Source organism: Idiotropiscis lumnitzeri, chromosome 12, assembly GCF_059441095.1.
Source record: "Idiotropiscis lumnitzeri isolate Australia: NSW breed Sydney's pygmy pipehorse chromosome 12, RoL_Ilum_1.0, whole genome shotgun sequence".
Classification (NCBI taxonomy): domain Eukaryota; kingdom Metazoa; phylum Chordata; class Actinopteri; order Syngnathiformes; family Syngnathidae; genus Idiotropiscis; species Idiotropiscis lumnitzeri.
The window spans coordinates 18,938,044-18,964,418 of NC_142402.1; the positions used below are offsets into that span (position 1 = coordinate 18,938,044).

The 26,375-nt window shown below is 42.8% G+C and overlaps 1 protein-coding gene across 1 annotated transcript in view; it reads right to left on the reverse strand.

Moving 5' to 3' along the window:
* Positions 1–26,375, reverse strand: part of LOC148326373 (zinc finger protein 521-like) — a 115,256-nt gene that overhangs the window by 33,526 nt on the left and 55,355 nt on the right. The window contains exon 6 of the mRNA XM_088310209.1: positions 26,283–26,367. Coding sequence (XP_088166335.1) covers positions 26,283–26,367 — 85 coding nt within the window. The remainder of the gene's footprint in view (positions 1–26,282; positions 26,368–26,375) is intronic.

Here is a 26,375-nt window from a genome sequence, read left to right on the forward strand (position 1 = left end):
ATGACAGAACGCTCCTCTAATTTTAACTACAACGCAGAGCTCCTCTGTCAAAACCACAGAAAAGAGCCACCCTGAGATGCTTAAATGCAATGAAAGTGAGAACAAACTGAGCAGAGAAATAAGTTGTTTTTTTTTGTTGTTGTTTTTTTTTTAAAAAACAAAAAAAAACAACAACAGTAGCAGGAAGGTGGTGGTAGCGAGTGGGGAGAAGGCGAAGCGTCCCACCGGCGCACACAAGCAGCTGGAACCCGTGAGCCTGTGACAACACCTTCAAACATTTCTGTTACTTTCACAGAAATATCTGATGCTGATGCTCCAGTGTGATGTTTCCGCTGCATCTTCGTCCCAGCACACGCGCAAACACACACACACACACAAAAAAAAAAAAATCTGACGACATTTGACATTTTTCAGAGCAGGGGAGGTGGGAGGAAGGAAAGTGAGAGGTGGAAGGTGCAAAACAAGGAGCGAGCTGGATTTACACAATTTTGATTGAGTGCCTTCAGTAAATCTATCAATAAGTCGAGTGGTACCTTGACTTATACGTTGAATTTGTTCAGTCAGAATGATGTCAAGCCAATTTTTTTTTTGTCGCATATTCTGAGTGCAGTGAAAACGCAAATTGTCAATCATGTCCTGAATAAAGTTTAGCATCAATTAAATGAACACATCGGTCTCTATTTTCATGACTTAGTGCGTTCGGGTTCTGCAGAGGCCGCTTCGATTTAGGTCATTTCTCAGAGGTGGCTCGTTTCAAAAAGTGCGGTTTGAGCCGTTGTGGGCGTGGACACTGACCATTACATTTGCTGCCACTCAACGTAGCTCCTCTCATTCCCTTTAAATCAGAGTTCCAGCACTTTGGACTGGGCCGTGGCAGGCAGAACAGATGAAAGAAAAAAAAAAAAAAACGTGCAGTACTTTATTTATCATTTGAGGCTAAAAAATATAATTATTAATGCCAACGTAATAGCCTAAGTAGATTTTTACTTTGAAGTCGGCCCTCATGGTGGCGTAACGGCTACCTTCATTTCCGCTTTTTAATTTTGGGCATTTTTAATTGACATTACAAAGTTGCAACCAACATCAGCACAACGCCATCTCAAAATGCCATTCAGTCGCTAATTTAGGATGCTAACCACTCGTGATTTAATTACGCCGTCATTGTATGACAGGACACAAGTCTCCGCGTGTTAGCGGCTACTACTGGCTAGCAGCTAGCTGTTAGCATTAGCAAAAAATGCTAGCTACACCCGCCCGGTGCCCCAACCGGTTGGCGGTCTGCAAAAGTTATGGAATTGTTTGAAACGGTCTGCGGGGGAAAAAAGGTTGGGGATCGCTGCGTTAAATGATGTCATTTCTGAATGAAATACGATAAGACGGCGCACCTTATGGCAAATGTTCGACAAGTTTCGATTCAACTACCAATTAGTCACATGCCCGAGAACGCCGGAATGCCAAGCAGAGCTCTGCCAAATTCCCCAAACCAAAATGAGAATATGGCAACATTTCAAGACGCGACCAAAATCCGGACTTCAGTGTCAGGCTTGCAAAGGCGAATTGTTCATTGTTCGATCAGAATGGCTGCATCCTGATATCCAATTTCATGCATCCTTTCCTCTTTGCGCTGCCATGGCCCATATCTAAATTGTCACACTTGAACCACGCGCCTTGGTCTGAAACTGTTCCTTCGCAGAGGGCGGGTGGGCTGGAAGCTTCTCTTTTATTGTCGTGTTCTGCGGAGGGGAGCCGAGGGTTGCGTACTAAATGATTCACAGAAAAGCCGAATCTTTTACATCGGCGTCAGCAATTCAGCCAGGCGCCCTTGTGGGGGAATTCTTTTTGTGTGTTTTTATTGAAGTCGGTGCCAAGTGCGCCCAAAAGCTCTGACAGGGGGCCCCGAGGGCGCTTGTCTTCACCTTCAAATCAGAAGATGGAGGGAAGAAACTCCCTCTGCGCTCTCAATTATACAGCTCGACCCCCCCCCACCACCCTCACGCACGCGCTCATTCCGACACACATGCACGCAACTCTCCCCCCTCCGAAAAATAAAACAAGGTAGAAAAGTCAGAAGTAAGCGAGTCCCAGTGGATTGCGCAAGCATCACTTTGCCGTCGGATCGGTTGACAGGCTCCCGAAAAGACAGGTCCATTCCCCGCAGGTCTTCCACACTCGCTACTACAACGTGACAGTTAGTACTTCATCCCTCGAGATGTTTCTTCCCTTGACTGCATTGAAAGCCCTTCCGATGACCGATCGAAGCCATGTGGCGTCGCCCCAATTATCGTGACGAGTGGCGGGGGAGACTTTTTTTTTTGTTTGGTAAAGTGCGGCATCATCAAGGTGTTAACCAAATTTTAAAAATAGCGAACGACTGGTGAGCACGATGGCCTCGCAGTGCAAAGGTCGTGGGTTCGATTTCGGCTCTGGCCTTCCTGCGTGGAGTTGGCATGTTCTCCTCGTGCCTGCGTGGGATATCCAACTACAGGATATAGCAGGCGTGGGCAAACTGGATGATTTTGTACTTTTTAGGGTGATTTGAGTCTCAGCATTACCTTTGTTCTGGCGATACCAATTATCGAAATGACAAATGAAAACATTTTTGGAGGTATTATGTCAGAAACATGCTTTTTAATGATGAAAAAGCAGAGCTTATGCTTATGATTGAGTACTTTTTTTTTCCTGTAGAAAAAGTTTCCCGCCTTGAACAATTTGTGGTTCTGAACATGAATTGTCTTTTATTGCCGTATTTTCCGGACTATAAAGCGCAAATGTATACAAGCCGGACCAATCTAAAAATAAATAAATAAATAAAATAAAAATGAGATGCAAGCACCAGGCTATAAGCCGCAGTTTTCTAGGTTGAAAAAAATTAATTGTTTTCTGCATGTACAGAATGATTTTGTACTGTGAATGCACATAAAGGTACAAAAACAGATTGTTAAAACAGCGCCTTTTAACACAGCAACAACTTAAAAAATTAAATAAAAAAAAAAGACCCAAAAGAAAAAAAAAAAAAAGATTTATTTTGTGTATTTTCTGAACTATAGAGCGCCCCTAGTGGTGACAAAAAACCCACAGAAAAGCGGCACCGTTGTATTAGCCGCATGGTTCAAAATCTAGAAGGAAAAGTAGCAACTTATAGTCTGGAAAATTTGGTAGTTTTTTTTAACCCAAATTTTCTGTTAACGTTCGGTTATTGCAGGTTGTCCAAGGGTAAACTTCCCTTTTTTTTTTTTTAACGCGAGTGTACGCAGGTGCTGAGAAGGAGCAAAAAGTGAGGTGTGGGTGCCTCGCCAAAGGATTGGTGTCATTTCATAGACGGGGCACAGCTGTACAAACACGCCTATCAAGGAATTTCTGCCTGCTTGATGGAATTGCCTTTGCATGAATGGTCGCTATTTTCCCCGGGCCAAAATGGACCCATTTTCCACATGTCTCGATGAAGATGACAAGCCTCATATGAGTGGAAATGCAACATTAGTTTGGGCTAAATCCATGTGTGAAATGTTGGCTTCTCTGGCTGACTTTGCCCAAGACCTCGTCCAAGTCCTGCTGCCTGCCTGACCTGTCAAAAAGCTTCCTCCTCCTTCCCAAAATGCCCAAACAACATAAAGCAGCCACCGCTGGCAGGGTCGGGGGGAGGGTGGGGAGGGGGTGGGGGCGGGGCTGCCCCGGGTGCCTGGACTCTGGCGGGCCATCGGAAAAGGGCAGCGAGTGAAAGGGAATCTTTTCAAAGTGAAATCTCCAGCTGATGGCTTAGAGCTCCACACCCCACAGTTTGTTTCTCTTGCTACTGTCAGACGCTCGGCCCGAGCCATTTGGAAGGATTAGGGATGGGAAAAAAAAAAAAAAAAAAAGCGGTGGAAGAAAACCGGACAGTAGCGCGGGGCCTGAGTGATGGCTCCAAGACCCCTCGGAGAGTGATAAACCTTTTGACCTTGAAGGCCCCCCTGCGGTGACCCCTGACCTCTGGCTCTGCGCCACAGACTCGACGATGCAGAAGAGTGACCTCCAGTTCTGAAGTTGACAATCCTGCACTGATCGCCGACCTCTCCTGATCATCCGGCACTTCAAATCAAGTCATCGCTACATTTGCAAAAGATGGAACATACAGTTGCTCGGAGAAGTTCACAATCACAAAACAAATTTGGGGATTTTTTATGATTATTCCCGGTACAGATTTGAAACATTCTGCATTTTAAACGATGAAGAAATGGTTGCCGTATGAATTTATTTTGGACTTCTTCCACACAGAGGTCAAATTGAAATCTGAACAAGATCCATTCTACTATATACTAGGGCTGTGCAATTAATTGAGATTCAATTACAATTTCGATTATTACACACAATGATTACAAAATTGGCAGAATTGTAAAAAAAAAAAAGAAAAAAAAACACTGCCTTTTAACACAGCAACAACTTTGCTAATAAAAACAGAACAGACCCACGAGGGAAAAAAAGCCGGAGACTTATTTAGCGTATTTTCTGAACTCTAGGGCGCCTCTACTGGTGAAAGAAAAATCCACAGAAAAGCTGCACCGTTGTATTAGCCGCATGGTTCACAATCGAGGAAAAAAGTAGCGGCTTATGGTCCGGAAAATACGATACTCATTTTACGATGTCGAATTCTGTAGTTAGTAGACTTGAGTTCAAATTTTGTGGGTTTTGCGCGCCAAACACCAAGCATATAAGCACTTCCTGTATGACAAAGATCGAGCTTCCTTGCCACTGAGCATGCCCGGAGTGACCGATCGGCATAGACATACGTACGAGTAACCCAGGCATCATAGTCGGAATTTTAAAAACCGGAATAAGGGCATATTCGGTCATTGCGAGCATTTACAAAGCCAATATTTGGCATCACCACCTATCAGCGACTAATTTCTCGTCTTTATTAATCTGTCTGAATGCATTCAACTGAGAACAGCTGCAATATCTGTCGCCAGCGAGAAAGAGGATGGCACCAAAAATCAAAACCTTGAAGCTTGACTTAAATTTGCAGCTGACCACATTGAGGAGCCAAATACCTTCTGCAAAAATAAAATAGAACTATTAAAATATTTGGACCCTAGAAAGAAAGACTTAGAATCCCAAGAACACCAACAACCGCAAGCACGCTGGTGGCAATCTTTTTTCAAATTCATTCCAAATAAATAGCGAGATGGCTCTCGAATGCTAATTATAATAAAGTCATAGCCCATTACCTATTCAAATACTGTGTAATCTGCAGCCGCCGTGAAATCTCCATTTAAGAAATAAATGCCGGCTGCCAAAGTGTGTATATTATTAGCAGAGGCACAATGACACGTCCACGTTTTCCGCTCCACAACGGGCACAGGCTCCAAGGTCGCGCCAGTCCATGCCAGTCATTCCGCAGATCCATTTTCCCTCCCCAGGCAGCACCCCCCACCCCCACGTTGTTGTTGGCCCAGTGATTCAGTGCCTTGCATTAAGAGCAATTCACCTGCCTCCGGCATCCCAGCGGCACAGCTCCCCCGGGGGAACCAGGTGGAGCATAAAAAAAAAAAAAAAGTTCCACATATGGTAAAGTCAAGCTGCTCGGAGGCTGCCGAGTGTCTGCTGTGGGGATAGAGGCTCCTAAAAGGCCCAGCTGGTACTTGGAAAAGAGCTTGTGCATTACTACACCTCCGTGTCGGTTTGGGCTCCCCTTTGGAAAAGTGTTGGCCGGCGCACATGACCAGCCATTTTAGATTCCTCCCTCTACCCTTCCTCATCCCTCGCTCGCTCACTTTCCAACTGGTTCTGTATCCAATTGAACATTTGGTCCTCCACTGCTGGTTAATCAAATTCCTCCATCTGGCCCCCGCGGTCCCAATGGAACTCAAAAGGTGCAGCCTGAGCTCGGGTCCAAGCGCATTTTTGGGGGAGGAACCGAGGGGGGGGGGGGGGGGGTGGTGGTGGCGGGGGAGACAAGGACTGCCTCAGTTAACAGGCACAGCCCAGTCAACTAGTTCAGGTAGCGTGCACCAAGGCCAGCCCTTGGTCGTTTTTGGGCAAACAGGAACAGCTTGGGACTAAGTAGCAGAAGCCTGCTGTCCTGATCCAGCTCGGGGATGGCGAAGGGATCAGATGACAGTAGGAGGGTTTTAGGAGCTAATGCCTCCATATACACGGCAGAATACAGAATTGAGTTGGTGTCTAAATACTGCGGCAGACAACAGATGGGAAGTAGGGATGTTATTTCGTTCCCTCACCAGTAGAGGGCGCTGCTTTTGGGGAGGAAATACAGAGAAGCAAAGAATTGTGGTGAGGAGTTCATTTGTGGTCTCGGGCCCAAAAAAAAAAAAGACGCATCCTGTTGTTTAGTCTCACACACATTCGAAGCTGCTCTTGAGAAAACGTCTTTATTCGTATAAAAAGATAAAAAAGCTGCTTTTGGATGTGACTTTGCCTCCGCGACACTGAAGGGCGCAGCTCGTGGTGGAAATAGAAGCACAAGAGAAAAGTAATAGGCCAAGAAATGACAATATTTGAGTTAAATCGAGTTACTTACTGACAGCAATCCCGGAAATCATCAAATTCCTCTCGCAAAAAATATTAATAGCTAAAGCTCTCCGACGTGAGAGGGCAGTCTTGCCTGGGAAAAAAATGCATGGGCGCACATAAACAAGCCACAGAACCAAGAATTTTGTTTGGGTTCAAATTAGATGCAATCCTCAGTTCGAGTCTAGATGGCGCAAAGCAAAACGGATCATTTAGTCTTCGTGACTCTGGAGGGCGCTGTTGTCCGGAAAAAAAAAAAGCAGCGAGCACAAAAACGCATTCAAATTATTTGTTCCTACGCTTTTGATGTGAGCTGAGGCTGCTTGTGAAAGTGGATGAGAAATGTGCCTGCGGATGTTATTTCATGTCTGTGACACGAGAGGCAAATACAACCATTTGGGATAATGTCCATTCAGTCAGCAGAGGTGGAAAATCCAGATCCAGAAAGTCAAAACCCTGCCGTGGTTTGGGTCTAATCACAGGTGCTTCTACTCACGAGCGTCCCGGCAGGCAACGACGTCTCTGAGTGGAAGCACCAATGACGAAAGCCAAACAAACTACGGCTGTTTTTTTTTTTTTTTGCCTTAAATCTCATTATTGTTATGTAATCCAATTTCATTGACTTCAGAGTCAAAATATTCCCATCTAAAACCTGTAGTTACTCTCCTGACCTGTAGATGGTGCTGTTCTCTGAGTAAAACGCACCCGAGCACGGAAAACGAGCCACGGAATGAAGCCATTGGGGTTGTTGTCTTCTTTACGCGGCTTCCTGGAGTTCAAAGTAGCCGCGCATCAGTAACTAAGCGGCGTCTAAGCCTGCACTCTGATCAAAAGAGCCATGTTAAGATATCACACAAAGCCGGCAGGGATCCGTCGATCCCCTTGAGACTGCGCGCTGCCTTCGCAAAATATCTCCTTAACTACGTATTTATCAAAAGAGACTGCTTGTGTCGTGTTTTTAAGCGCAGCCACGAGCGTAAAATGCTCGCATTATGATTGCGATCCAGCCAGTTTTTTTTTTTTGACTCTTTGATTCCGGAGAAGCCGAGGGGAGGTCAACACAAAGCGTCTTTCTCGTGCGCGCTCTGCCTGTCCATAGCATGTAGCGTGTGATTCCTATTCATGTCCAACTCTCGCCTCCCCCCCGCCAGGTGGCAAAACATGTGTCAATAATTAAACTGCTTTTACGTAACAGGCTACAGGAACACAATGCAATTTGCTCCCCATATTTCATTGGGCCTTTATGAAAGCACATGAGAGAGTGTAATTAATCAAACCACTGGAATATGTGAACGGCAATTTCCACTTAATGGCACTTACAGGGATTGGGTCCCTTAAGCACCCTGTTCTGTCTACCAAATGAGCGGGATTCATTTTCATCTTCGTAGTTCAGAGGATAAAACCTGGCGTGGATGTTAAACAGCACTCGCTTGACAACATGCTCCATGAGACTGTCAATGGTTATAAAAATAAATAAATATCATTCTTTGCCATCTTTTCAGTGATTTTCTTTTTTTTTTTTTGCCGTGACCTCAAAAGCAGGTCTTTTCCGTCTCGACTTGACCGCAGGATGCGAACCGCCACCCGGCCGGGGACAGGAAAAGCATCGTTCACTGCTTTTAGTGGCTTTTTTGGTAAGAAGATGGTCTTGGTCTAAATGGCACCCATGTCCCGAAAAGTGTTTCTCCCTCCCTTACTTCCATCTGCCTCTCCAAAGACTCGTCTAAGTGCAGCATCTTGTTTCAGTAATTCAGCCAGGACCGAGACAGCGGAGAGAGGAACGTCATCGATTTCACTCTCATTTGGTTTCCTCCTAGACTTCCTCCAAGTCCTCTTAGGGGACTTCTGTTGGACTATTGGACAGGACAGTGTTATAAGACAGTGTCACTCACTTCATCGAAGGTCAGCGCCGCGCTGATGTTTTCATTTATTGCTCTGCCCAACGAAAGACACAAGCTGCCATTTTGAGAATGATGGGCAGCAATCTCACGCAATGATTCAGCGGTTCGCTAGCAATCAATGTATCGCTCTTTTTCATAGGTCCGTCCATTTATAATCTGTTCCATACCGCAATGCATTGTTCACTTATCCAATCATCAATCACACATCTATAGTCACCATCCATCCAGCCACTCCCCCGCCTTTCATCCTCTAATCCATCCTGCATCCATCCATCCATCAAATTCAGTCGCAATGATCATCTCATACTATCGATCTATTCCTGCATCTCATCATTGACGCTTCATCTGAGATCATCTATCCAATCTATACATCCATTCATTCACCCCGCTGTATACAATCCATCTTAATGAAGTACATTCATTCATCCACACAAGAATCCTTGGTTTACTGCAGTGGTCCTCTATTTTATTTTATTTATTTATTTATTTTTTATTATTTATTTTATTTAATTTATTTATTTTTATTTATTTATTTATTTATTTAATTTTTATTATTTTATATTATATTATTTTATTTTGGTTTTATTTGTATTATTTTTTTTATTTATGTATTTATTTATTTTGCACAGAGTCAGACCTCCTAACCCGCTCAATTTGAGCGATTATAAGTAAGGCTGGAATTGTGATATTACGTTCTCAGCGGTGAGCATATTCATCCATCATGCGTGGAGGAAATGTGCACGTCTGCGGCCAATCAGAGTCCATCTTTTCCTTCCATAATTTGGTTTGCAAGTTGAAGTCAACAAAATGCGGCAATAAATGAAAGAAGCAGCAGTAATCGGAAAGGAATCGTAACAATGATCGAACGTGCAGCTAAATGGGCAGCCAGGATTCGGAGTAATATTACCGAAGATGACGCTAGTTTGACAAGAGAAGCGCCTTCTCGTTACTTTTGTTGCGGTATCTACAGGAGGAAGCTGTTGTGCGAGGTACGGCATCAAAAACATGGCAAGTCGACAAACCTGTTGAATCATTTGGACTAGTAGCACTCAAGTGATGAAATGGAAGATATAAAAATTTGAGTTTGCACAGCCGGCCCACGTGAACGTTAGCAGCTTAGCCGCTAAAACTGAGACAGAAAGCAGCAATCAATCTTTTGAGCATGTATAGTTTGAAAGTAGCCATGATATTAACGTAACTAGAAAATTATTGTTGACAATTTAGGGCGTATTAATTATTCCTGGCGGCTTCATTTTTGGTTGTTCACTGTAATTTTATGTTATGTAATGTTGAATAAAAATGTTTAAAATGAATGGAGATTTTTTTTAAAATGTGTAATTAACTTTGTTGTCAGTCGCAATGCTTTAAAATTGACAATTTAAAAGCGTTGGGAAATTTTTGTTATATTTAAATTTATTTTTAAATTTATTGATATAAATTTGGCAAATATCATCTGGTGTTCATCATGCAGTAATTTTTGGTGAGAAGGACGTGACTACTGATCGGAGAGACTCAGGGAATAAGCGGACTTTGAGATTTTGGAGCAAACGACTCCAGTCTCATCCTGCTGCCTTTCCGACACCCGAGCTGACCTCATCAGCTGAGTTTGTGGTAGGTCTAACCACCATCCCGGCTTCCTGTTGGCCCCACTTAGTATCTCCTCAGCGTTGGCGCCCTGTAGGGCTCCTAATAATTCATTTTGCTCCGACTCGAAGGCGGCCTGCTAAATTCTTAATAACAGTCAGCAACTCTCAGGCTGAGCTTCCATTCATTAACATCTTATTGAGATATTCTTTAGCGCGAAACCAATTAAAAATGCAGCACAGCTACCTGCACATCTTGGTGTGCAATATTTTCCAAATAGAAGCTGATCCCTCGTGCCATTAGGAGAGGCAAGTGAAATCCAAACAAGACAAATCTATCTATTGTTTATCACCTCCTCGGGCTTTTTACCCAGAGGCCAAAATATGAGAGGAGGGGGCGGAGTGGGGAGGGGTCATTAAATTATCATTCACTTCTCTATCCGAGTCAGACAGTGCGAAGACACGTGGCAGCAAAATGCACGGTAACTTTAGCGTATTCGCCTAACAGCCCCCGCAAAGCGAAATTTTTGTTCAATTCCATTTGACTGAAGGTGAGCGATTCGCAAGTTCACTTGTTTGTTTTTGGGCCTTGTGACAGCTATCGCTAAAGATGCACCTTTACCCAGAAAAATAATAAAGAATTAAATAAAGCATGAGAGGAGGCAAGGGATCCTCCAAAAACCCGCTAGAGCAGGTGTGGGCAAACTACGGCCCAGGGGCCACACGCGGCCCGTTAAACGTTTTAATCCGGCCCGCCAAACTTGAAAAAAAAAAAATTTGATGAATAAACGTTGTTCATGTTTTATTTTCTAAATACTCTGGTGTGTTAAAGACTGACATTTTGTTGTTTGATGCTTTTGTTCATTTTTATTTAAAATTAAATGTATTCTTTTTTTCTCCGATGAGATGAGGTGACCAAAACACTCCATCCATCTGCTCCCCTCTGTCAAATTTTAGGACCCATTGTGGCCCGCCAATCAAAAAGTTTGCCCACCCCTGATCTAGAGGGTTTCCAAAAGTGGAAAAACAATCTTGAATTCTAAGTTGTCATCAGATTTGCAGTCAAATTTCCAAAGTGAGTCCTGCTTAGCATCCTTAAAATAGTAATCACATTGTTATTTTTATTTTTATTTTCCCCTTAACTTTCCATTGGGCACTACCGAGTGAATTGATGAGTGAGAAGAGGCGGTTTAACAAAAAAGTTTAACAAATAATACATTGACGCCAAATTAACAGCCTTAGACGACTTGGACTTTGAAGTTGGCCCTCGTGGAAACGGCTCCCTTGACTTCCATTTTCAACCTTTCGGCTTTCTTTATCTCAGTTTTAATTGACACGACATCGTTGCCACCAACCATCAACACAACGCCATCTTGAAAATCATATTCAGTCACTAATTTAGGATGCTAACAAACGGCTAGTTAATTACGACATTATTGTGGCACGACACAAGTCGCCGGTGTGAGTGGCTACTACTGGCTAGCAGCTAGCTGTTAGCATTAGCAACAAGTGCCAGTCCCCCCTCCATACTTCCAACATCAATTTATTGTTCTGAATATCACTTATCACGAATATGTTCAAAGGCAAATGATTGGATGAGGTGTACCTAATGTTATGTCTTCTATTCTCGACTCCTCCCGATAGAATTAATCTATTGACAAACGACCAAAGGGCATGAGCAATAACGGCACCCTCCAACGAGCACGTTGGCTGCAAACGTGAGCAAGGAGATCTTCGCGCCAATGTCTTCGGTCGGACGTAGCGCTGAAAAGTGGAATACAAGCAAGCGGCGAATAAATAAGAACAAGATGGCAAAATGGAGGGAAAGACGAAGAAAGGAAAGAAAGATCTGTGATTTTTTTTTTTTCCCCCTCTCGCCGTTTCCCCCGCGAGACCTCCCTTGATGCCAAGCATTCATCATTCAGCCTCTAATATCAGTTATTCTGTGGCTCCTCTGCTTACAGCAGAATTAATTTCTGCTTTAATTACTCTCATCGGAGGAATGCTGATGAAGGAGAGGGACGAGGCATTCTGGGACCCGGGCCTCATTCCGCCGCTTTAATTTGAATGAATTCCACACGGAGACGCTGGCAAACAACTGGCAGCCGGGCCCCGGGAGCCACGGAGGGGGCTGCCTCCACGGCCCCCGCCACGTTAGCGCCTCACGTGTGTGAATTGCATGATGAGCGTGTCACAAACAGGAACACACAGGAAGGAGAAAGGCACTGACGGGGTGGATTTCCCCAAAACAGCCGACTGAGATCACCCTCAGAAATAGTTCCGATTATTCCAGATGTAGCGCGTCACATACTCACTCCCCGGCCCGTTTATCATGATAAAAAGAGGATGAACAAAAGAATAATATGAAGTGAGATGTTGGTCGCTTGGTTTGCGTCACGAAAACAAGTGCAGGAAGAACAGACGAGTAGACGGAGGGGGGGCCGTCATCGACTTTCCTCCTCCAAGCCGGCTTGCGGAATGGAGCATATTGGCTGCATCAGGATTTTGACTGATTATGCGGCTCTTGCATACCAATTCATTTGATTAAATGTGAGCAAGGTTTTTTTTTTTTTTTTTCCCAAATTCTAATGAAACAAAGACACAAGAGGATAGCGAGCCAGGCTGATTTTGCACCACGCGACGATGGAGCATCACTGCTTAAATGTTTCAAGAAAAAAATAAATAAATACAATTGTTACAGCATTCAGCGTTAGCTCCCATCGGACTCTCAAAACTCAAGTTATGCTAATAATAATTATAAACATATTGTGAAATGGATTTATAATAATTGTGTAGGCATACCTAATGTGGCGGTCAGCTAACATAATTGGCTTGTTGTAAATTTCTCATTCAGGTGACTCACACAATTTTAGTCAGGCACTTTTGTAAATGACATTTATAAAAAAATAAATAAATAAATAAAGTGATGACAAAGCTACTATTTTCACAAATTGACATCTTGTTGTTTCATTGCGGCGGCGTCTGCTGCTAATGAAGCCAATACCATCGCACTGCTACATAAGCTAGCATGTCTCTTTGGTGTTCGCTAAGCTAACATATTAGCCATTTTGAGTTGGGTTGCTAAAATAAGCTAAGCTAACGCAAGCTAACTATATTGAGTTGTATTGTGCTGCTTTTCTAAGCGTCAGAATGACATGTCAAAAAGTTTGTAGCTCTTTTCCTGTTGTTGGAGACACAAAGCTACATTCTAGTCTTTATACTCCATTTTGAAGTTCCGAACGAAAGGTGTAACGAAAGATCATGAATATACAGAAATCAAATGAGAAAGTGTATTCCGTATTCTCACTCCTCCGCGCAAACTAGATGACAGTTAACGTGTTATTATGGAGCCCCAATAATGAATTTTTACTTGATTTTTTTTTTTAGTTGCATTTCTCTTGGTGCTAGCCACAAACACAACTTTTTTACATTTCCCTCCCAAATTGAATGTGCTATTCTGTGAAGTTGCTAGCTTTTTTTCTTCCCAGGCTCCTTGGTCGGCTCAACCTTTAGCGACCCTGAAATGTCCGGACAGGTGGACGATGGCAGTCTCCGTGCACTGTCCGCTTTTTGGCAGCCCTTATCGCCCACCCACCCTTCCCCTCCCCTCCGGGCCGCCATGAGCAGCTGGGTCACAAACACTAAGCACATTAATATCTTCTTAATGATAATAATCATTACGGCATAAGCACCTTCCCCCGATGCGGGACGGCTCACAAAAATGTGCCAGAGTAGCATCGTCACTTAAAAAAAAACAAAAAAAAACAATGAGACGAAATGACTCTTTTAATGGGCAGCAACTTACAGCCACCATGATAATGCCGACGCTAATGCAATAATGTGATAATGAGATACAGCGAAGGCATTTAGGGAGACCAAAACCAGGGTGAATGAATAAATAATGTTTGTACTTAAAAAGTGGGGATGACACGGTTACCACGGCAGATGTTCATGTAAACACAGACTTGATTATACAGTATATGTTTTAATGAACCCGAAGATGAATTTCCGAATGCACCATCCGCAAGAGGACTTCGGCACCTTTTCGGGTGTCCACGCAGGGCGACTCTCACCCACGCACGCGCCTCATTTCGTACTGTCACTATTCACCTATCACAGGCCATTATGCGTCTCATCCCCGTTCATTATTGAAGCTAATGATCTGTTGTCCTCTCAAGGAAGACTACATTAAAAGTCTCTTACTAACTTAATTAGTAATTATGAATGTTAAAGATTAATCAGCCAGTGAGTGGCTTAAAGTTGGCGTCTCTAGGCGGCGGGAGGGACAAAAAGCGCAGAGACAAAAAGAGGCCACGTCGTGTTCACGCTCTGGAAATGGAACGTGCCGTTAGGAATACAGTCACTCTCGTGTCAAAATTAGAAAAAAAAAAAGAATTTACGGGAATATGTGGGGTGGAATGGACAATCCAACATGACAAGTGTAATTCTATCAGCATGATTTTTAAGAGATTTTTAGTTGTTTTTACATGTACGGTAGTTGTTTTAATTTTACAGTAAATATTTTTCCGGGAAAGAAAATGACCTTCTACATTAGCATTGATTCAAACGGTGCGCTTGTTTTTAAGATGTAAAATTAGCTTTGATGCTATTGATAAGAAAAAAAATAACATTTCCTGGCTGGGCCGTCCTTATTTTGACAGATCGAATAGATGATTTGTGGTCATCGTGACAAGCAATGGAGTGGAGAAATACTATTCCTAGAAAGAAAAAAACTACTGCTGCACACAATACTGAACTTTATACTCATCAGGAGTGTCATGGCTAGTACACAAATATTGTCTACTACAATTGTAAACGCAGTAACAGAGATGCTAGCCTGCCTATCGCAAGCTAGGTTAGCATTAGCAATGCTTCTGAGTGGTTGTTTTAAGGTAAAACAAGCACACACACCCCACTTTTCTTTAACTCAACAGCAAATACATTTTTAAAAGATAACCATCTACCAAACAAACATTGTCTGATCATTTTAGTGCGCAGTAAAGTGTGTACGAAAATAAACTTAATACTGATGCTAATGCTAACGCAGCAGGTGAATTGTGATACAATATAACTTTATTTATATGGCACATTTCACAAAAAGTGCTTCCTATATGTTGTAATATGAATTGTAAATTGCATGAGCATGGCGATGGCACACCATCAACATGAATTGAAGGAAAATCTAAAGATCTCATGAGCTCTACAGATCCAACAAAGGTTGCCGATGGCTGTTTTTACACACAACCCTGAGCATTAGCATTAGCGCGAGCTTGGCTGGTCAACCAACGTCACAAACCTCATCTCTAAATTCCAGCTCGACACTGCAGTGGCAGTCACACTTATAACAACACAGAAGCAGTAGAAGAAAGAAAGAAACTAACGTCGTGCGAAAATGTGTCACATCTTGCACTTTTTACCCCATCACACCTGGATATAGAATTTGGCACTCCAGCCTTTGAATATGACGGGAAGTAGCGTACAATACGAGAACTCGTGCCGCATGGCAGCACTCGCATTATCTCCCGCTAACAAGATGGAAATAGATCTCCTTAATTAAGCCCAGGGTGTACACCAATTCCTGTCTATATCGGCACCTCCCTGACAATTCCACATCAGCAGCACCAAACACTCCGTTAATACTGTATACAAGCAGTGCTACGCATTAAACCTTAATAACTAATAAGGCTTTCATCCAGGGAGTTTCCTGTGTGATTTCCATTAATTTGAGGATGGGGTACGGGGGTGGGGGGTGGAATGCCAGGACCATCTCCCTGTTTTCCGGAGCATGTGGATGCTTCAGCCGGGGGGATGCGAGAGGAAAACGAGCAGCAAGTTTAGCTGTGCTGAGTTAGGGAATGTTGAGGATACGAGCAGCGTTTCTGCACCAACTTCACCAATTAGTGCTCAAGACATCGATTTTACTCCGGAGATCTACCTTTTAAAGCAAGCAGTCAGGAATAATTGTTTTTTTTTTTTTTGCTTCAAACCACTGCACACAATTCTTTAACTATTACTCGATACTAAACAGTAACGACATTAGAGCTGTTGGCAAGCCTACCAACTAGAAGAAAGGTAGCATTTTGGAGAAAACTAATCAAAGAAAAGAAGAATGAATATTTGAGTTTATTAGAATTAGAAATTAGAATTAGAAATCCCTTTATTGTCATTGATAGTTTTACCCTGTCCTTTAGACGAGGAGAGTCCTATTGCACAAGACACAGGGAGTTTTTTTTTTTTTGGGGGGGGGCTGGCTGGTGGCCTGCAGCTCCTGAAACCTATTAGAGAGCGCCGGAACATTCCACAGGGTTCCTCCACTTTAGCCAGAGGACATCATAAAGGTCCTTGCAAGGCAAAAAAAAAAAGAATAATAATACAAAAACGGCAACAAGGTGATACGGAAGTCAATGTTTGTTTGGTCACTAGGAGGAAAAAAAAACACGTTTTCCCCACTGGTCCCAATATGTACAGTACGATATGTGGTCCTAACAAAGCGGCGCTATGATCAAAACATTCACTATTGGCGAGCCAAGCAAAACTTTTTTATCAACTTTTTTTTTTTTTATTTATCACATGGTCTGCCATCTGGACTTAAAACAGTAGGGCCCAGTAGTGTGCTGACACTGAAAACAAACAAGCATAAACACACAAAAGCGCCTGCCAAATTTCTTGCCGATATAGTCTTGCGCGCTCGGCTTTGTGTGTATATATGTGTTTTAGTGGTACCCGGGCCCCATCTCTTTGGCCGAGCCCACGCCTCAGCGTTATGCTCACTGGGTTTGGCTCTATGGGTGTCTGTGGCCTCTCCTCTGGTCGCCCGTGTCCATTTGCTCTGCGGGTATGGCAGGCCCGAGCTGACAGATGGCCGCCCCTCTCTCCATTCCGCTCCAGAGTAACACAGTAACTGGTTTTTCCTCCGCCGTTGACCTTGCCACAGCCAGCCAGCAATCCGGGCTGGCACTCGGCCTGTCGAACAGGAGGGTAATGAAGTCCAGCGCTGCTCACATGATTATTAAGGCTTTGACGCTGGGGGGCCTTTTCAGAGACCCATGCACCCCCCCCCCCTTCCCCTCCCACTTCCTCCTCCTCCTCCCTTGTCAGACATCGGCGACGTAAAAGTTAGATGAGAATAGTCACTTTTATTTATTTTTCTCGGAAAACCACCACCAAAAAGCTGGCTCTTTACTTGTGAAAACTTGGACAACTTTGATGTTCATCAGGGGCGAGCACGAGCCTGGATTTTCTTTTACTAATAACGAAACAAATGGATTTTCAGGGGTCAGAAAGATTTCTCAAGATACATTCTCAAAATGCAATTACGCATTCCATTTTTACGAAAACGCAGGTCTGTCTGACAGTTCGCCACTCTTGCCTCGTCCCAAAATGCGCACATTCGGTTCACTGATGACTAGAGTTGTGAATCTTAACGAGTTCCTCGTTGTTTGCCACCCCACCTTCTACGCAAAGTAAGACGTGATCGGCTCCAGCTCGACCGCTACGCCGATGTCCGAGAATTACACATTTTTTTGCCAAGTCCGGTTCTCAAGAGGTTTTAGATGTCTCCCTCCTCCAACACGCCTGATTCAAATGAGCAGCTCAAAGGCAAGCTCTGCACACTGTAAAAATTCCAGTGGAATTTTTAAGAAAAAAAAATACGTATAAAACGAAGAAAAATGATGCTTTAAATAATATCTGCTGACTAAACAGGAACATTTTAATTGAAAAGATTTTGAAAAATAAGAAAATAAAACAAGGCCCATATCAACTACAGCTGTCTTTTAAACTAAAAAAAATTATTTTTCAAGCTGTAATATTTCTGAACTCTTTTCTGAAAATAAACACCAAACAGGAAATCCAGACTTTTCCTGGCTGGTTGTCTTCAGAGGACTGCCAATAAAAGTCTAAAGGATTCAAAAAAACAACGTCCGTATGTGTCCCCGTCTTAACTGATTTCTGGTCTCAACCTGTGCGCCGGCAGCGCGACGCCTTCAGCACAAAAGCATCACCAGGTAGGCTCGGAAGCTCAGCCCCGTCAGGGCCAGTTGTGGGATTTGAGAGGAGGAGCTCGCCAGCTCTGACCTTTAGCGAGGAGGGAGGAGGGGGGGTGAGGGGGTGGGGGGGTGGTCTGACTATCTGTTTGCACTTCTCCCATCAGCCCCCGCCACCCACCTTCGGCCAGACTGCTAAGCAACCCCATCGGACCAGGGGTGCACATCCAGGGGTGACACCCCAGAGACCAACGGGGGGGGGGGGGGGCGGGGGCGGAGAAATGCAGAGGTTAATTCCGATCATCCACTATTTATGGGCTTCGCTTCAGAACAAGGGTTGGCATTAACACTCGAAAGGAGACATCCCTCCTGTATATCAATAAAACATAGACTGAAGCGCAGGAGGAGCCGAGCTTCATTCAGACTGCATTAAAGGACGCTGAAACTGAATCCTCCATTAGGAGTGGGCTCTTAAAAATAATCACATTTTTGTGGAACCGGTTTTTGTATGACTTTAGTCAACACTCGGAAAGAGTGGGTCGATACACAAAGTGCAGTATATGTGGCCTTGGGAGTCACTTAAGCTGGTAAATAAGAGTTGCCTCGTCATCATACACGTACATTTTTCACTTGGAAAACAACCTTGGGTAATCAACCACATGCTGCTTCACCTAGCAGTCAACTATGGTAGCTCTCCAGTCTATATTCCATACAGTTTTTGCATTTAAAAAAAATACCGTGATATGCTGGGACAAATACGCACTCGTGTATTATACAGCCCTGCAAAATCACCCTTAAAGGGGAAGTCAACCCCCCAAAACTTTTGGCAAGCCCCATTACGGCATTCTGATTAATATTGCTTTTGTGGAATATGAATTAAGCAATAAAATCCAGCTGTTTTTTGAAAGTGACAAAATGGCCGCCCCCTGAGATGGCTAAAAAATTATATATTCATATAAAATTATATATATATATATATATATATATATTTTTTTTTTTTAATATAGAAATCCACAGCTTAGAATGATTCTAATCGGCTCAGCATTTCCCTCTCCATACACATCACCATGGCGACATCCTATCAGCCAATTACAATGCAGCGTAGCGTCGTTTGTACAAACAGCTCGTATGAACTGAGTGAATCCGATATTTTCTCGCATGTTGGCCCAGTCTGTGAGGTGCGCGGAAATGTCAGCGGGAAAAAAAAAAAAAAAGAAAGAAAATCAATATATAAGGACCACATCAGACCTCGCTTGTCTGGCTTGGCAAGGGCGCATCCCTGCGGTGATGTCAATTATCTCTTCTTTACAACAAAAAAACAAAAAAAAAAAACGCGCAAAAAGAGCATAAAAAGTGCCAGCAAAACTTTGCAAGAAACTTTTTGTTGCAACCCAGATCACTGAATAAATGTGAGAATTGTATTGCCAGCACTTTTTTTTTTTTTTTTTTTTACCCCTTTCTTTCGTTCTTTTTTTTCCCCTCCCGCGTTGATTCTGCTTTCAATTCTCCTCATGGATGCCACATTAGTCAGCTAGCGGTGTAATGTAACAAGCGGTAAGGCGCACATAATTGCATATTAGCGGCAGCACACTTGGCTGCATGGGAGGTGACTGCGCTAACGAACGGAGAGACGTTATTAATCACCAATTAATAAAGGCGGTCCGATATCACACTCGCTACGTCGCACGCACGGCTCGCTTTGTTGCTGCTCGATGCTCCAATGCGCTTCTCCCTTTATTTATTTTTATTACATTGATCCTGCACGACTCTTGATCTATCGACTTCTTCCATACCCGAAGAGTCCAATGAGGAGTGTTTGTTTGTGCATTACGCGTGTGCGCGCTCTATAAAAGAATCACTCATGCCATCAGACGTAACCAATCGATTCGCCGGGTCCATACAACCTTGCGCAAGCATTTTCAGGATTTATTTTCTACTTCTATGTCGCTAGCATACTGGAGCTATTTAATTAAAGGAGGAAGAACAGGAGAAAAATAGGAATCAAACAAAATAGAAAGAGACTTTTTATTGCGTGATTTATGTTTTTTTTTTTTTTGCGGATTTGCTATTCCAGGACAGATTGTGAATTCTTGTTGTTGGAAAAACTTGGAAAAAAAAAAATTTTTTTTTTATTAATAATTTTTGGGGGTTCGGCAGCAATTTTTTTTGTCTGGACCAATTCCTTTTAATATATTTTCAATGACAATTTTTTTTTACAATTTATTTTGTTTGGCTGAAAAATTCCAGGGAAATGTTTTAAAGGTCAAGAATGAAAATTGAAATAGAAATTTTAATGATAACATTTTTTTAAAATTTGGCATAAAAAAAAAGTCTTTATGCAAACATTTCATCAGTCGGGGGGGGGTTGTACATAATTAAAGTTGCACAATTTCTATCAACCAATGAATGAAAATTTGTTCAATGAGGGGTCATAGCACATAAAAAAATGATTGAACTCGTTTAAAAAAAATACATAAATAAATCAAAATACACATACTGGACTAGGATTGTGCAGTATTACGGTGATACGATATCTTGCTGTCTAAAAATAGCAACGGCGTCACGTTCAACACAATCATTAAAAAACTGCAGCTCATAAGGACCTAATATGATATAGCATCGTTCCCCCCCAAAAATGGAACTGTTGCAATTTGGCAATATAAATAAGTGACGGTGTCACCGTACACACCGGTATAACGAGGAAGACGGTGAAAAGATGGTAAAATTTGAATACCGCCCAACCGTGCTCTAGATTCTCATTTTGGAGTAACAACGTCTAAACAAATATTAACAACCTCCTCGTGAGGTGTCGTCACATTGCGTTGCGTTTCAACGAGCGGGATCGTGCTTAATATACGTACAGCACGAGAGGAGAGCGTGAGGAGCGCTCACTCGCTTTCCCAATCCAGCCACGTAACCGTCCACCGTGCCGGCTTCACACTGAGCGGCCAGCTGTACAGCAAATGTGCCTTTCCCCTCCTCGCCCCGCCCACCCCTCCGGTCGCTGCCCACCCCGCTTACGCCCGGGCTGACCGGGCCACAAGCTCCACTCTGTGAAGGGAGAAGGCTCCCCCCCCTGACTTGGCTCGAAGCTCGGCGCTGTCACCAGACCAACGAAACGATAGAGGTGACCCCCTCCCCACAAGAAAAACTTCTCATGTGCTTTTTTGTTTGTTTGTTTGTTTGTTTTTTCCAGGTGTCCTTCAAGGCGTGATTTAAGGGAAATGAAAACGAAAAGGCCTGTTCACCTTTTAAGACGCCAGCCTGCACGCCACGGAGGGACATTTGAAACAGTACGATAAATGGAGCACAAGCGACCCCCCATGTGAGGCTCCAAATGTCATAGTTTACAGCGGGGTCAAAGTAAAGCAACGGGACTTCGTGATCGCATGCTGATAAAAGCGCGAGCAGGCTTTTGTGTCATTGAAAGCCCTCCAAACGTCCTCGTAAAACATCACCAAAAAAAAAAAAAAGTTCAAAGCCGACGTGGTCCAATTAGGAGTTCAAGCGACATTTTCCGGAAAGCTGTGACACAAAAGTCAAGCATCATCATGACTTTGGATTTCAGTAAATCTCACAAGAAGAAATCTAAGGCTGCATTTAGACGGCAAGTGACACAATTAAGATTTTTTTTTTCCCTCTCAGGTTGCACTCTTGGGATAGGAGTCATGGAAGCGGAAAGAAAAAAAATAGTTTCGGAGAGCTTCAGATTAGAATCGGGCCGTTTTCAAATTTGGAATAAAAATCCAACACTTGTTAAATCTCGACTGGATTACTGTAATGCACTTTATTTCTGTGTCAGCCAGTCCTCCATCAAGTGTCTCCAGTTGGTCCAAAATACTGTTTTTAGAGCTCATAGGAGGGAGCCCATAACTTTCTTTAACTAGCAAAATTTACATTTCAGAGGTCACTTAAAAATTATTTAATTTCTCTCTTGAAATGTTTTCACCCCACCTTAAAATCTCTGAGCTCCTTCACGTCTTCATTCACGTTATTCATTTATTGTTATTAGTCTTTATTTTTCATACAGTCAGTCAGAATTTTACTTTATGGACGACACTTTGTACACAGCTGCGTTAAATAAAGTCATGGAAATAAATAAATAATAATAAATAAAAATAAGTAGAGCAATTGAGAGTTGCGTGTCCATCATTAATTCATTGACTGCCATTGACGGCTAAAGACGTCAAAGATCCATTTTTTTTTTTACTCTGCTGGTAGTGAATGAGTTAATAAGTCAAAAGATTGCAAGCGGAGTTGCTTTCATTTAAATGCATTTGGTGGCGTGAGATGTTGTCATTGCTCTGTGTTGACGTTTGTGCAGTTATTCGTGTGCAATTTGGGAGTGTGTGCAAGCAGGTTTTTCATGCATGGCGTCAGCGCAAACTGCCGGATTGGGAAACGTTTCGAAAAGTACTTGGAAATACACACACACAAAAAAAAATAAAATTAGTCAAAGAAATTGGCCTCAAGAATTAAACACACACGATCACGTACACGGTAAGTAGTTTTACTTTATTTTACTTGTATTTGATTTGATTTCACGTTTTGTTATGACAGATATAAAAGTAAAAATGTTCCTTTAAAGCCAACCTGTACAGTTCATGAAAGTAAATAAAGGCCTGGAACACATTATTGTTGATTAAAATTGATCTCACTTGGGGGGGGGGGGGGGGGGGGCGGTGGACTTGGAAGTTCACCGGTACTTTCGACGATGTGATTATTAAACTCCCCCCAAATGGAGCGAAAGTGAGATTTCCTATCTGAATTTGACATAAATATAAAAGATTATACAGCGACGGCGGCAGCTGAAAGCAGTATAAATCTGCGTGTCCCTGGAGAAAAATTGGACACCCTCGATTCTGCGAGCGTGCCATGCCAAAAAAACTCCAAACTAAAGAGTGGCCAGCTGTCTTCTGGCCTGCTATTAAATTGCTCCTTGGATGGTGGCGATATCATTTTTTTTCCCCTCCCTCCAAAGGAGTATCCCACCAGGTCCCCAAGCAGAGCAGCCAGCTGTACGGCAAATGTGCGCTGATCCATCTGGGCCCAGGCGGGCTGCGACCTCCATCTTAAGATGCACCCCCGGCCCTCATTTTTATTTATTTATTTTTTTTTATACCTCAATTTTGAGTAGCTGGTCACTTTACGCGCTATTCACTAACGCATCGAAATGCGCGTGTGTTTAAGGTGCCGATGGCATTACGAAAGCAGCTCATAATGACGTGGTTTTCCAGGCGGGATGGGAAGGTGTTCCGTTGTTCCGTCCGTTAGCGCTATGCTAATCGAGGGCCACATGACTATATATAGAGTTATCGGTGCGAAGTGACACCATGGAGGAACGGGCCATGGATGAAAACAACACCCCTATGAATCCAGCGTCTGCTCCATTACCTACGCTAATAACGCTGACAGCTGAGCGGAGATGACCCCGGCCCCCCTGTTTCCCCTCTCCCGTGCAGATGGCCATTAAAGAGAGAAAGTGTCCTTTTTTTTTTCCACCAGAGAAGGTATTTAGAGCTTTTCCAAATTAGTATTTTTTTTTTCACTGGGTTTTTGGCCCAGACTCGTTTTGCAGTGATTATAGGCTGGATTGGATTCAACCCGCATTCGATGTTAGAAGAGATGCTGACATTTTACTCGGCTGATGCGCTGACTCGATGCATCTATCGGTTAACTTTCACTAACCTGGTCATGACAGCTGACTCACTCCTCCCTTACTTATTTAAATGATGGTAATAACCTCATTACTACACTGGTACCGTATTTTCCGAACTCTAAGCCGCTACTTTTTTTCAAGATTTTGAACCACGCGGCTAATACAACAACGTGGCTTTTCTGTGGATTTTTCTTTCACAATTGGTTGCCAGCCAATCACAGGGCACGCAAACATGAACAACGATCCGCAGTCATGATCACACCTAAGGACCATTTGTAGTGTTCAATCGACCTACCATGCATGTTTTTGGAATGTGGGAGGAAAACAGAGTACCCGGAGAAAAGCCACGCGGGCACCGGCAGAACATGCAAAGGGATCGAACCCTGCACCTCTGAACTGCGAGGCCATCGTGCTAACCCGTTGGCCACCGTGCCGTGCCTATTACTATCATTATTATGATTATTATTATGTTATTAACTGTCCTTAACTGTCATTTTAAGTGTTAGAATGCTAATCATGACAAAAAGTATGATTGTAATAATAAGGATGATGATAATAACAATAAGATCCGCATGAATGAAAGGCCCATTGTTGTGTGTAGGGGATATCTTTGAATATGATCCTAAATAAAAATAAAGAAATAAAGGAGAATGAGTCATGGTCACGTGTTCAATGCACATTTTGGATATCACTTCCAAAGTCGAGTTGCCGTAAACTTCGACTATAACAAGCCCAACGTCGAACGAATACCGGTCCAAATCGAAAACAATTCTTGCGTTACATCTCATAAGATTGCGCAGGTGCTCACGTTTGAGCCAGTCGGCGCCTTTTCCTTTTCTTTTACCGCTCGCCGTATTTGTTCCCCCGACATTCCAAAGTCACTTTAGGACAAACAGTGAGCACGCGTGTGGCTGGCGCCACATTTTCCAAATCGTCAAACAAACGCATCCAGCAGACACCCCTTTTGAGGAGTCTGATGGAAACGCGTGATCATGCGGAATACAAAGCGGCGGCATATCACAGGAGTAAGACATCAGACAATAACCCAATCACCAATCCTCCAGTTATCTTAAGCTGCCCGAATTCCACTATTACGGGGGAGCTGTGCGCTCGCGCTGCTGAAAGACATAAAGTAACCAGTAGGGGGGTTTGTTTTCTACCCTCCCAGTGTGTTCCGTGCCCGCCTTTGCAACAGAAAGGACTAATGCTGGCATGGTACTGTATTAGGCACCCCCAGTAGAATAGTGGGTGAGCAGATTGCAAAGATGAATACAAAACACACACCTACACTGCGGGCTCGTCTCTCCCCTTTGCAAATGCACCGCGGCATCAAAATCACAAATCACATGCTTCTGATTGTTTATGCACAAACAGTGGGCCCCAGATAGAATTGCCCACCGTGTTTAAATTCACCTGCGCCTAGAAGCGTGTCCCAAACAGAGAGGCGGTTTGGTTCCAGATCAATGAGTCTCTCCCCCACTGAAGACAACAGATAATGCAGTGTAATGAAAGAGCCGCCAAACGAGCTGAATAAATGAATGAATAAAGGAATGTGAGACCAGAATTCTGATGCCTACTTACTGCGGGCGAGGAAAAAAAAAAAACTGTTTTCCAATTGTTTTGCCATTACAAATGCTTCAACCTGCATACATATGAGAAACAAAGGCAACCAAAAGATTTTGGGGAAAAATAATGTTTTTGGCTGCATCATGCCATGAAAAAAATAATTTAAAAAATATATTAATAATAATAACAATAATAATAAATAAATATTTTTTAAAAATGTATCGGCTACTAACTAATCACGTGTCAAATTAATTTAAAAAATAATAATCCAACAATTGTTGAGGTAACCTTTTTTTTTTTTAATTTAAAGTTGAAAATACCCACTATGGAAATTGTGAAGTTCTCCAAAAAAGCAGACTGATTAAATTTGGGTTGAATCAAACTAAAACGTTTGCCTTTGATTTTGGAAAGCAATGATCAAACAGTTCTGTCAATTTTCATTTCATTTATGTTTGTGAATTTTGTCAATTTAATTTTTTTTTAAACAAAGGGGTGGAAATTTAAATATCATTTTTCAATTCATCAATCAATCAATAAAATGTAACCTGGAAAAGAGTAAGGATGCATGACCAAAAAAAATACAAATAAAGGATACTGTCAAGATATTTTCTTCCCACATTGAATCAACATTTGAAACATTTCAGCAGTCTCCACAAGCATGCTCACAACATTTCGGCATGCACGGGGAAATTAAGACGACTTGCTTATGTTTATGGATGCACAACACTTGGGGATGAAGTGAAAATATGAAAGTAATTCCACCTAGTTTGTGATGTGATCCAGAAACTTGTGAGCCTAAATGAGACAGGGTCAAATATTTAATTAGATTTTTCACACCATGTGCTTCAGCCTCAAAAATGATGAAATGTTTCTTTTTAAATTGAATCTTTAAATGGATGATGCCGATGATTTTTTTTTTTTTTTACTAAAGTGAACGGTTAAATGGAGAATATTGACGACGGGCTCAGAAACAAACAAACAACTTTCATATTAAAGAAGCGCCAAGGAAAGTGATGTCGGTGAATGCATTTTGAAAGCACGGCCTCACACACACACACACACACAAAAGAACATTATCTCCTACCGAGCATGTGGTTGGCCACGTGAACTTGGATGTCCCATTCGCTGTAGAATACCATTTGGCATTTTATGCACTGGTACGTCTTCTTCTGCAAAT